At 38.2% G+C, this 13,935-nt stretch overlaps 1 protein-coding gene across 8 annotated transcripts in view; it reads right to left on the bottom strand.

Annotated features, from left to right (window-relative positions):
- Positions 1–13,935, bottom strand: part of CEP152 (centrosomal protein 152) — a 98,356-nt gene that overhangs the window by 75,644 nt on the left and 8,777 nt on the right. For all 8 annotated transcript variants that reach the window (XM_065941275.1, XM_065941277.1, XM_065941273.1 and 5 more), the window contains exons 3-6: positions 4,064–4,167; positions 3,766–3,838; positions 3,409–3,687; positions 2,140–2,305 (exon numbers count right to left, since the gene is read on the bottom strand). In XM_065941275.1, the coding sequence (XP_065797347.1) occupies positions 2,140–2,305; positions 3,409–3,687; positions 3,766–3,838; positions 4,064–4,167 (622 nt within the window). The remainder of the gene's footprint in view (positions 1–2,139; positions 2,306–3,408; positions 3,688–3,765; positions 3,839–4,063; positions 4,168–13,935) is intronic.

The following is a 13,935-nucleotide window of genomic DNA, read 5'->3' as shown; positions in this document are numbered from 1 at the left end:
TTAGACTGACTTTATTGCAAGCAGGCAAGAAGATCCAAATTTTGGTTTGGTAATAACAAGACAGAATATGATCAGTGTATCATGTAGCATAAATATTACTATGTAAAACTTATTTATACAATATTTATATAAATATTGCAGACCTCATCACAATGCAAAAAAAAAACATACTTCTTACTATGGTCACTGCCAGAAAAGTCTGAAAAGTCACTAGTTAATGTATACCTCTGAATCACTACCATTCAAGCTAATGAAAAATAAGTATATACCAGTAATAAGCGAATAGAGCTCCCAGCTCTCATTAAGTTGAAAAATAAAAGTACATCGACTTCTATAAAACCATATTCAAAGAAAATTTCTAGACATCCTTCTCAAAATATTTTAAGCAAGAATGAAATCATTTATACTGGCAAATAACTGCTAAATTAACAAATTAAAAAATAGATTAATAAAAAAATTTTGAGGTCTTCTTTCAGAATTAAAGTCATTTTAAGGACCACTTAAAAATCACTGGGGGAGAAAAAGAAAAAAGTGATTCACAGAAGCAGGATAATCTTTCAACTACACAATGACGAATATTTTCCTATAAGAACAATGCTACTATTTGCTAACAAATAAAACAATCTTCTTTTTAAAAAGAGATATGGTTGAAACTTCCAACTGAAGGCTGAAAATTCTGTTACAAGTCAAACTTCTCTTAGACCTTAGAACATGGCTAATCCAGGAATAAACACAATCTACAAGGCACCTCTCTTCAAACTCATTTTTTTAAACTACTGTTACTAAGAACCTATAATCACTAAATCCAGCACTACCACTAAGTTAATTAACTTTCAGATGTCAAATTTAGGCAAATGTGTAACTAACAAAAAATGAATCAACTGGATAAAAATGCAGATTGTTAAGGAAGTGATGAAAGCGATATGTGCAAAACGACCAGGCAATATAAATGTAACCAAACACAGCAGAACTGAAAGAATAACATCAAGGTGTCAGGCCACCATTGTGATGTCTATTTACTTAACCCCAAAAGAGTTATGCCACACATACTGTCCACCTCCTCATCTCTTCATTCCACAAAACCTTAGGAACAGAGAGAGGCTGCCCACATATTTGCTGTCAGCTCGCTGGGGGAAAAGGTGTTCCTTGACACTATCTATAGCCTAAGCTTGAGATGGAAGCAGCACCATGAAGTTAGGGCACTAGGGCTCAGTTCTCTCTGTGGTGCATGCAGCCCAGGAAACCCAGAATATCTGATATGACTTTTCCCCCACTTCTTAAATGTAATACAAAGACAACACTTGTGTTCACATTCTAGAATGTGAACTGGCTCTTCAGCAATAGCTAGAAGTTACTTCACATGCCAGAGAGAAGGATGACAAAAGTTGGATGTATGAAAACAAAGATTCAGATTAGTCAAGTTTGGTTTTTAGTTTTGAATGTTCGGATCGCCTCAAAATTCCCTAGTAGCACTTTTACTGATACATATACTATTCAAAAGAAAATTTTTAGCAAGTGTCACAGGACTAAACCTGAGATGTAAGTCTAGTTTTAATTCTGAGTATACAGTCATTTATATTAAAGTTGTCCATTACATAATGCTCTTAAAAAAAAACAAACAAAAAATTAAGATAATGGTTGACTTACTAAATTATATTTCTATGTAGTGAAAAAAATCTAAGATTGAAAAGAAAATGACATTTCATTTTCCAATTTAGACTTCTATTAAGAAAGATATGCTATATGAAGCTAATTAAGTCTTAACCAAATAGAATGACTGAAATATACAGCTGAGAAAATATCTTTTAATTTTTCATCAAGGGAAATTTCAAATATATAAGAAGGTAGAGAAGAGAGTACAATAAACCCCATGAAACCATCACCTAGATTCAACAATTGTGAACTCATAGCCCGTCTCACTTTATCTGCATCCACACACAAACTTACCCCCAACAACATGATATTTGAAGTCAATTCTAGACTTCATGTCAGCTTATTCAAACTTCAGGATATATCTTTTAAAATTGGACTCTTTTCAAAAAAATTCATTATCTTACTTAAAATCATAATTCTTGAACATGCTCCAAGCGCTCAAAGTTCTCCAAATAGGCAGTGAAGAAATTTAAACTTGATACCTACTTTCATTAGCTCCTAAAAATTGCTGTTGCAGACCTTCAAATGTGTCACTTTCTGCAATGTCCTGGGCTGGTGAGCCATTATTCTGGGCAGAAGACTGAAAAGGTTTATATGTCACTTTATATGATTCCAAAGCTTGACAACTAGGACCTTGGGACATCCCAAATTGCTATTACAAGGTGAGAGACAAAATTGATGATTAGGATTTGCTCTTTTCTTCAAAAATTATCTAAATTAGACAACTTGTTATAACACTTAATGGTGGTACAATTACAAATTTTATATATACATCTCCACTTAAAAACAGCACTTACTGTTACTTAACAAAGTTCATAGAAAGCCTGAAATATGCAATTTCACACATTTTAGTTGTACTTCTGAGCATATAATAGAGCCATTTCCATAAATAACATTCAAGAATTCCAGTGAGATTGTATATAAACATTTAAGAATAATTTAGATGATACCAACATCGTGAAAACACATCTATGCAATAACATGTAATACAATGACTCATATGTAATAAATACTCAGTAACTTCTGGGGGATGAATAAAATTTTATAGAGAAGTAAGGGAAGTAAGGGGAAATAAGTAAGTAAGGGGAAGTAAGGGGAAATGACCACCTTAAAATGACCAAAAAATTATCCTGTCATCAGGTAACACAGAATATCTATTAGTGAAATGAGGCATTCATGGTCATTGAGAAAATCTAAGCAGCTAACTGTATCCTAAGGTCTTATTCATCAAATTCTCCAGAGGCAGAGGGGGAAAGTATTTCTTTCCTTAACATTCACCCTATCTACTGCTGTATCATCACAACAGATAATTGGCTTTGAAGTATTTGATGCAAAATGTGTGATAAGGGTGATGAGCTAGATGATCAAGGTAACTGACTGGTGTCATGTAGTGATTAACCACTTTTAAACTCTATCAGGGTACCTGAACGTAGCTTCTCACCAGAGCAGGGTTAATGGTAGAAGCCAGAAGCCTCAGCAGACAAAGGTGGCTATTCTTTGACAGACTTAACTTTTAATGTTTAATTATTTCCACGAAGTCTCTATTTTAAAATTCTCGTTTAAGATGATTTAATTAGACTGTAAACAGAAAACCGCACGACTAATTCAGCATGAGACTGAATAAATGCACCCTCAGCATTATTTGTACTTAAATGTTACTACTGCACTTTTCACAAACATTTCTTAATCACACACACACAGCAAATGTGTGTACACACATGCACAAATTTCTTGAAAGTCAAGTTTTTACAATACCTGAAAATGATTCCTTTGAGTATCTGAAAATGTAATTACATTGGTTGGTTGGCTATTAAATTCCTGCTTCTGACTGTTGGTATATGGCCTAAAGCTTTCAGGAAGGTGATATAAATCAGTCTGTTCATATTTACTCGGAGGACTATAACCACTTCCACCTTCATCTCCACCTCCTTCAGGATGGTAGACAGGATGCTGGTCTTCAGTTCTACTTTGATTCTCTTCCCAGCCATTGCCACTTTTCTCTCCAATACATATATCCCGAATCTCATTATAGGCCTATTAGATAACAAGAGTAAGAGAAAAGTACTAAGATCTATTCCCACCCTTAAAGTCAAGTTGGTGCCAGATACTTACATTTACATTTGGAGGTTTAGGCAGCACTTGATGCTCAGTCCAGTTCATCTCCAATTGCTCAGAATGATGTATGCTTGAGAAAAATCAGTATTTTAAATTAGAGCCTATCATCTATTTGGACAGAGACACCATAGAGAACCTCAAGATTTTAACATGGGTGCCCTCCAAATTTTACCTAAAGGATTAAGTAGTAGTCTACAATTTCACAATCATATTTGTTATTATTGCCTGCAAGGTATCTAAAGAAAAAAACTCAAAGCATTGTGATATACAAACGCAAGGGGTTTCGGGTCCTTACTCTTCCTCTCTGCCGTCCTCGCTGCAGTCCGAATAGTGAAGCTCGGGGGAAGACAGGTCATCATCCAGCATATCGTGAGGCAGGTCTGTGAGTAACTGCTGCAACTGAGACAGAAAGGTCAGCGTCAGTACAACACTGGCTCAGACCCAAGATGCCAAACCAAAGTTGCCTTGGCACCAGTGATTTTGACTGTAGAAGTCAAAGAATTTCCTAATTTCTCAATGTAATAAAGGTCTTAAATTCCACAGGAATTACGTTTGTCAGTTCACTTGGGGGAAGGGGAACACATAAATATCAGGATTTATATTAGAAGGCTTTATCTTTTTCTAGAGGTCTTAGATTCAGGTACACATACAGCAGGAAAGCTTCTAAAACTTCTTTAGGCAAACACAGCAGGTCATGATAATGGCACGATCACTGTATCATGTTATCGGGGGGCAGATCTGAGTCTCAGAACCCTGTTCTACCAGTAATCAGACCTGGAGGACTTGGCAATCAGACACCCTCCAGGGAATCTGAGTGGCCAGATGCACTGTACCCAGGTGGTGGTAACAGCAGCAGCAGCAGGTGGCCTTGGAAGCCCTTAGAAGCTCCAATAATACGATGGAAACCTCTTGGGAAGTGACTAATTACTAGAGAGCCATCCAATTCCAATGATGAAAAGATACACAATGCTTGGCTCTTATAAACAGTTGAGTAGAAAGAAGGCTGTAAGACTCAGGTTTTTATGGATACAGTACTCTCAAAAGTATAACTAAAACTGACATAAAAGCATATGATTTTGCTCTCCAATTTTTTTCCAGAAAAATCACATCTTTAGCCTTATAACAACTAGATAAATTCACTCAAGTTTCAAGACAAACTGTGACAAAGAGACAAATGAATTGTCTAATTTGTTGAATTTCAATATCTGTAAATATCTTCAAATCCCAATATAACGACTTAAAATCTGTAATAATCAGAAGATTCAAATATTATGTTACTAAAGGGTCAAAGGACTGCTTATAATGACTTCTCTTTAAACCTAAGCATCAGTTACATTATTAGTAAAGTAACCGAGTTCCTCCACAGTATATAAATCAATCCCATAAAATTATGTAATAAATCAATTTTGAAGATATTAAATATGCTATAAAAATCTGGAAGAAAAAAATGAGATGTTTCTTAGTCTATGGCAGGTTTTTTCCCCTATTTCTCTGCCATTAAAATGAAAGAAAAGCAGTGTAGCTATAAAACATATCTGAGTATTACATTTATAATTTAAAAGATGTTCTTAAAATGTATATGGTAAAAGTTAAATAAAACTATCCTAAGAAATGTCTGAAAAGAATGCCCCAACTGTTAACAGAGTTTTGGTGAAGTCAAACTTGGGAATGGAATGGGGTATGTGAGGTGGGGAAGGGGACACTTCTTCACCCACATACATATCTCTAACATTGAGTGGACTGTTTGTTCGAAGGTGTTCTCAATACATTGGTTTCTCCAAAAATGAAGCAAGAGAAAAATATTCTATTCCAATAAAAAGTTATCTTGATGAAACTGATATTAACAACCAGCACCTTGACTTATCGGCCACCTGCTCACATAGGTAACTGAAAAATCATTTTGTGAATTATCCATATCAGAGTTGACCAAAAGATATAAAGAATAACAAACACTAAAACAGAACACATCAATACAGGACTCATAAGACTCAATATAGGACTCAAAAATGGGACTCAAGAGAAAGGTGGCAAAGTGATTTTACAAAGATAAAATTCACAAAGAGAAAAAAAAGCACCTATGAGAACTTTAAGGAAAAAGACTATACCCACACATAACACAGGGAGTAAAATCAAAATAAATGTTTTATACTTAAATCAAATAAGGACTCCTCTAAGGAAAAAACATTTTCTTCTAAACCTTCAGTGAGGTTCAAGTACACAGCCTTATAACAGAAAAACCTTAATAGGAACATCTAAACAGTACAATTTCCACCCCCTCCCATAAAGACAGAAAAAGTTACACAATAATTAAGCAGTTCTTATAGTTTTCTTTGCAACACCACAAAATTAACGAAACTGGCATTCATGGAGGCAAATTAATTTGAGCATAAGCAATTAAGTTCCTCAAAATGCTTCTGGATCCATAAGTAAACTTGTCAAGTAGCAAAACATCCCTACCGTATTTAGTGTTTTATAAAATATTTTACAAAATGTACTAACATTTTTAAATCATTTCATTCACATTCAAAAAATTTCTCAAGATCTTTGTCATAGCTGGGCTATATTCCTTGGCTCCATAACTTTGAGGACAGAGAGAGGTTAAATGAGCTTCCCAATAAGGCCATTCAGGAACAAAATACCACCTGCTTCCATTCCTGGGATCAAAGGGTACCCTCCTCATACAACTGTCAAATAGATTTTGCTTTTGAACCTTGTGCCATAAAACACAAAATTATCATATCAACTTATGCATGTTACCAAATAGAAAATTTTAGAAACTATAGAATTTCCTCATTAAAGATCCACCCAATTACCAAATACAGATTCAAGAACAAAGATAATAATCCTTATAAACAGCAAGAACTAATTTCCCTTATGACTTCCAAATTTAGAAGTAATAACTGTCTTTTGGTTGCAAATGCAATCCTCTTAGGATATGATTGAGTTATCAACTGAGTTTAATAATTAAAGAGACACTTTCCCTAGGAAAAGATAATTTGCATTGCTAAGACCCCTATGAAATGCATTTTAAACTAGTCTATAAAATCCTCTCCCTTTACTAAGCTTGTGTGTTTGTTCCTGAAAAAATAAAGAAAAAAAATTATTTGAGGGCATTTTACTCAAAGAACTTTAGCAACAAAACACTTTTACAATAATCTACATAGAACAGCCAAAAAGCCTAGTTCAAAGGGAATGTAAAACAAGGAACATGTAAACCTTTTCTTAAGATTCTTCAGCTTAAATTAAGTAAACAGACTGTCTTCAGAGTCTATAATCCTTGATATTCATGAAAGCAAGAGTTCTCAGATTACAAAGCAGATAATATATCTTCTCCCCAGAGGACAGCAGCAAATGGAGTGGACAGCATTCATCTGCCTTCTAAACCAGTTGCCCAACAAGTACACTGATGAACCGATTCTGATATTTTAAAATATGAATTGTGAAATAATGCTTTCATGGATACACACTAAGTAGAATCTTGATCTTAGCCCCAGAGCCAAGTTATTAATAAAAACATCCCTGAAAAGGTCCAATATGGGACTGACAAAAGGGCCAAATAACTTGGCAGCTAGACCTTTAGTCCATGAATTACACTACATGCAAAAAAATTTTTTAAATCCTTTCCATTAGGTAAAACAAATTTTATAATCTTAAAGGGGAAGACTTTGCCCAGATTGCCACATATCTGTAAAAGAAACACAGCAACATTTATTAGACAAATATCAGCGACATTGCAAGTGACAAATAGAACTTTAGGTCTGGAAGGAACAATGGAGACCCTCCAAGCCAAATCTCTCCTGCTAAAGGTGACCACAATGAGGCCGAGAGCAGGTGAGGGGCATGCCCACGAAAGCAGGAGTTATAGCCCCTGGGCCAGCAGGGGAACCTGAATCTCTCCATTCCCACTCCGATCTTCTTCCACATGACACTCAGTTGGCCAGTGGAAGACACAGTCCTACCTGTTTGTATACAAGTAAATGTCAGTCAGCCAGAGTTCAGTGTTTTTGTTCCCATTGTGAGTTCCTGAAAAATACCTATATATTATGGGAAACATTTCAAAGGCACCATCTAGATAATGAATTTGTTGTTGTCTAGTCGCTAAGTCATGTCTGACTCTTTTGTGACATTGTGGAATGCAGCTTGCCAGGCTCCTCTGTCCATGGGATTTCCCAGGCACTCCTACTGAGTGGGTTGCCATTTCCTTCTCCAGGGGATCTTCCTGACCCAGGGACTGAATCCAGGTCTCCTGCATTGGCAGGCAGATTCTTTACCACTGAGTCACCAGGAAAGTCCCAGATAAAGTGTAAGAAATTGCTAAAGAAAAACAAAATGTAATATGAACAACAACAACAAAAAATACAATATAAACACTCCACTATTTGTTTCTTTGCTTTACTTAGGTGATGACAAGAAAATTTCACTAAATAAAGAATATAAAATGCAAACAAATGCTAGCTTTACAACTCCCCCTAGTGGAGACAATACATTAAAAATGTACCCATAAGTAATCAAACAAAGCAGTTAAAAGTAGAAGAAAGACTTTGCGATGGAAACAGTCTTTAAACTACATCATTCCAAGCTCAACTGAGCTTACTATTCCCTAGAGAAGTACCAGTATAAAAACTAAGAGGGATTCAAATCTGTATTCCCAGGTATAAGTTTCTGTCTGCCATCTGCTACTCAAACCACTTATCTTTCTACTCAAGATCATTTTCCAGGTTTTGAATACATCATCTCTAAGTGGAGGTGATGGAATTCCAGTTGAGCTATTTCAAATTTGAAAAGATGATACTGTGAAAGTGCTGTATTCAATATGCCAGCAAATTTGGAAAACCAGCAGTGGCCACAGGACTGGAAATGGTCAGTTTTCATTCCAATCCCAAAGAAAGGCAATGCCAAAGAAGGCTCAAACTACCACACAACTGCACTCATCTCATACACTACTAAAGCAATGCTCAAAATTCTCCAAGCCAGGCTTCAGCAATACATGAACCGTGAACTTCCTGATGTTCAAGCTGGTTTTAGAAAAGGCAGAAGAACCAGAGATCAAATTGCCAACATCCGCTGGATCATCAAAAAAGCAAGAGAGTTCCAGAAAAACATCTATTCCTGCTTTATTGACTATGCCAAGGCCTTTGACTGTGTGGATCACAATGAACTGTGGAAAATTCTGAAAGAGATGGGAATACCAGACCACCTGACCTGCCTCTTGAGAAACCTGTATGCAGGTCAGGAAGCAACAGTTAGAACTGGACATGGAACAACAGACTGGTTCCAAATAGGAAAAGGAGTATGTCAAGGCTGCATATTGTCACCCTGCTTATTTAACTGATATGCAGAGTACATCATGAGAAACGCTGGGCTGGAAGAAGCGCAAGCTGGAATCAAGATTGCCAGAAGAAATATCAATAACCTCAGATATGCAGACAACACCATCCTTATGGCAGAAAGTGAAAATGAACTAAAAACCCTCTTGATGAAAGTGAAGGAGAGTGAAAAAGCTGGCTTGAAGCTCAACATTCAGAAAACTAAGATCATGGCATCTGGTCCCATCACTTCATGGCAAATAGATGGGGAGATAGTGGAAACAGTGTCAGACTTTATTTTGGGGGGCTCCAAAATCACTGCAGATGGTGACTGCAGCCATGAAATTAAAAGACGTGTACTCCTTGAAAGGGAAGTTATGACCAACCTAGACAGCATATTTAAAAGCAGAGACATTACTTTGCCAACAAAGGTCCGTCTAGTCAAGGCTATGGTTTTTCCAGTAATCATGTATGGATGTGAGACTTGGACTATAGAGAGAGCTGAGCACTGAAGAATTGATGCTTTTGAACTATGGTGTTGAAGAAGACTCTTGAGAGTCCCTTGGGCTGAAAGGAGATCCAACCAGTTCATGCTAAAAGACATCAGTCCTGGGTGTTCATTGGAAGGACTGATGCTGAAGCTGAAACTCTAATACTTTGGCCAGCTCATGTGAAGAATTGACTCATTAGAAAAGACCCTGATGCTGGAAAGGATTGGGATCAGGAGGAGAAGGGGACAACAGAGGATGATTTGGCTGGATGGCATCACCGACTCAATGGACATGAGTTTGAGTAAACTCTGGGAGCTGGTGATGGACAGGGAGGCCTGGCTTACTGAGATTCATGGGGTCGCAAAGAGTCAGACACGACTGATCGACTGAACTGAACTGAAGTGAACGATAATCAGCAAGTATTATCTTGATAAGCACAGATTACTAATTCCTTCTACTCCAAACCACAGACTCCAAAATGCATACATGTGTGAGTGACAGTATATCTGTGAGTGACAGTCACTCAGTTGTGTCTGACCGTTTGCAACCCCATGGACTGTAGCCCGCCAGGCTCCTCTGTCCGTGGGGATTCTCCAGGCAAGAATACTGCAGTGGGTTGCCATTCCCTTCCCCAGGGGATCTTCCCAACCCAGGGATTGAACCCACATTTCCTGCACAGCAGGCGGATTCTCTACCACTGAGCCATAGGAAAACTAAACAATAATTGAAGAACTACTTCTGGTGACACTGCAGAAAGTACACGCCAGCTCCAGCAAAATGACAATCTACCTTAAAGCACATGTGGCTTTACCAGTAACTTTGGGGCTTTCAGCAACACAATGACAACAACAGCAACAACTATATCTCTGTAACATTCCATGATGAAATTACATAGTGACTTTAGGTGGAAAATGTTTTGCAAAATCACATTGTTACATTTGTTGTTTAATTAACTTATATTAACTGCTTATTTAACTTATATGCAGAGTACAACATGGGAAATGCCAAGCTGGATGAAGCACAAGCTGAAATGAAGACTGCCGGAAGAAATATCAATAACCTCAGATACACAGATGACACCAGCCTTATGGCAGAAAGCGAAGAAGAACTAAGAGCCTCTTGATGAAAGTGAAAGAGAGTGAAAAAGTTGGCTTAAAACTCAACATTCAGAAAATGAAAATCATGGCATCCAGTCCCATCACTTCATGGCAAATAGATGGGGAAACAATGGGAACAGTAACAGACTTTATTTTGGGGGGCTCCAAAATCACTGTAGATGATGATTGCAGCCATGAAATTAAAAGATGCTTGCCACTTGGAAGAAAAGCTATGACAAACCTAGACAACATACTAAAAAGCAGAGACATTACTTTGCCAACAAAGGTCCATCTAGCCAAAGCTATGGTTTTTCCAGTATCATGTATGGATGTGAGAGTTGAACCATAAAGAAAGCTGAATGCTGAAGAAGTAATGCTTTTAAACTATGGTGTTGAAGAAGACTCTTGAGAGTCTCTTGGACTGCAAAAGGAGATCAAATCAGTCAATCCTAAAAGAAATCAATCCTGAATATTCATTGGAAGGACTAATGCTAAAGCTGAAGCTCCAATACTTTGGCCATCTGATGTGAAGAAATGACTCATTTGAAAAGACCCTGATGCTGGGAAAGATTGAAGGTGGGAGGAGAAGGGGACGACAGAGGATGAAATGGTTGGATGGCATCACTGACTCAATGGACATGAGTTTGAGTAGGCTCCAGGAGTTGGTGAGAGACAGGGAGACCAGGCCTGCTGCAGTCCGTGGGGTTGGAAAGAGTCGGACACGACTGAGCGACTGAACTGAACATTGTTGTCGTGTTCAGTCGGCTAAGCTGTGACTGACTCTTTGTGACCTCACGGACTGCAGAGCTCCAGGCTTCTCTGTCTTTGCAGTATCTCCCAGAAGTTGCTCCAACACATGTCAGTTGAGTCAGTGATACTATGTTACATTATGAATGAGTTAAGGAAAGAGTTTTTGAATTCCTCTTCTCTGGACAAGCTTTACACGTAAAAGTTTGCCTAGAATACTTTGAATGAGGTCTACTTAGTAGCAAGAAGGACAACTACATCGGTAGTTCTCAAAGTAATGAACTCCAATAAGTTGTGAGGAAAGAATGATATGAGTATTAACTGACATGATAGCATAGCTCCATCATATTCTCACCCTCCCTCGCCTGTACCCCAATCCACTCTGTTCACTGTATAAGAGGTGGAGTTTCCAGTGAAACCCTGGTGAGGCTGTGGGTTATACACTTGTCTGCTATGCCTTGGAACACAATGGCCAAACTTTTGCCAATATACCATTCAGAACTTTGGCGATATAGAGATGATTATAGTGCTTTACTTTTCTGAAAAATTCTTGGAGTATTTCTTTTTTTTCAAAATATGGGTCTATCTGTGGTGGTCTGTGTCTTGAGATTTCACTGGTCCAACTGTCCTCTGAATACTGAAATCACTTTACTAAACTCTTTCCTTTTCCAAAGATTAAATGCACTTTCTCTATTTACTCTTCCATGCAAACAAGGGAGGGAATAGAAACAGAAAAGTTCAGATCATCACTGTAGAGGTGTTAATTAGGATGGCATGGAGGCTGGAAGTTGACTATGACTTATTCACTGACTTATGGGCAAGTGTGGACAAAATCCCAGCTGATCCCAAAGTGTCAAAACCAAACAGCTCAGTAAAGCATGTTGTATCAGCAACTGGCCATTCATACGAGACAGTCAGAATCTCTAAGTGGTTATTGTGCCATTTACAGAGAGGGAAATCTCACAAATCCTTAGCAAAGTGGCCCATGAGACAGACATGACCTGCTTGGGACATCTTTGGAAATGTAAGCAATCCCCCTACACAAATGAACTGAATACAAAGTGATTCATTAAGTAGAGAAAGCCATGTGCATTAGCCATGTGTGTGTGTGCTGCTCAGCCACACCTGACTCCTCGCAGCCTCATGGACTGTAGCCTGCCAGGCTCCTCTGTCCATGGGATTTTCCAGGCAAGGACACTGGAGTGGATTGCCATTTCCCCCTCCAGGGAATCTTCCTAACCCAGGGATCAAACCTGCATATCCTGCATTTGGCAGGCAGCCCTGGGAAGCCCACTACTAACACTCTAATCTGCCTAGCAATCCCAATGCAATCCCAACCAGGCAGGCATGAAAAGATTATTTTCTTTTTTTTAACTTCTTAAGACTTTAAACTATTCTGCTACTATAGGGTCAGGGAGACTGAGGAGGTGGAAAGCTTTCTAGTTATGAAAATGAATTTAGGTTTGATCAGGTGATTTATTATTTTTTAACTCGCCATGACAAAGCTGGAATCAAGATTGCCGGGAGAAATATCAATAACATCAGATACGCAGCCCCCACTCGTGTTCCTGCCTGGAGAATCCCAGGGACGGGGGAGCCTGGTGGGCTGCCGTCTATGGGGTCGCACAGAGTCGGACACGACTGAAGCGACTTAGCAGCAGCAGATATGCAGATGACACCACCCTTATGGCAGAAAGCAAAGAACTAAAGAGCTTCTTAATTAAAGTGAAAGAGGAGAGTGAAAAAGCTGGCTTAAAACTCAACATTCAGAAAACTAAGATCATGGCATCTGGTCCCATCACTTGATGGCAAATAGATGGGGAAACAATAGGAACAGTAACAGACTTTATTTTGGGGGGCTCCAAAATCACTGCAGATGGTGACTGCAGCCATGAAATTAAAAGACGCTTACTCCTTGGAAGAAAAGCTATGACAAACCTAGAGGGCATATTAAAAAGCAGAAACATTACTTCACCAGCATTATGAAGTATGAACATTACTTCATTACTTCAAAGGTCCGTGTAGTCAAAGTTATGGTTTTCCAAGTACTCATGTATGGATGTGAGAGTAGGACTATAAAGAAAGCTGAGTGCCGAAGAACTGATGCTTTTGAACTGTGGTGTTGGAGAAGACTCTTGAGAGTCCCTTGGACTGCAAGGAGATCCAACCAGTCCATCCTAAAGGAAATCAGTCCTGAATATTCATTGGAAGGACTGATGCTAAAGCTGAAACTTCAATACTATGGCCACCTGATACAAAGAACTGACTCACTGGAAAAGACCCTGATGCTGGGAAAGATTGAGGGCAGGAGGAGAAGGGGACGACAGAAGATGATATGGCTAGATGGCATTACCTACACGATGGACATGAGTTTGAATAGGCTCTGGGAGCTGGAGATAGACAGGAAAGCCTGGCGTGCTGCAGTCCGTGGGGTCACAAAGAGTTGGACATGAATGAGCAACTGAACTGACCAACTAATGACAAAATATATATATGGTTAAATTTTTACAAAAATTCTGAATTTTA

Source organism: Muntiacus reevesi, chromosome 7 (assembly GCF_963930625.1).
Source record: "Muntiacus reevesi chromosome 7, mMunRee1.1, whole genome shotgun sequence".
Lineage (NCBI taxonomy): Eukaryota > Metazoa > Chordata > Mammalia > Artiodactyla > Cervidae > Muntiacus > Muntiacus reevesi.
This window is presented reverse-complemented; position numbering and strand designations above follow the sequence as displayed.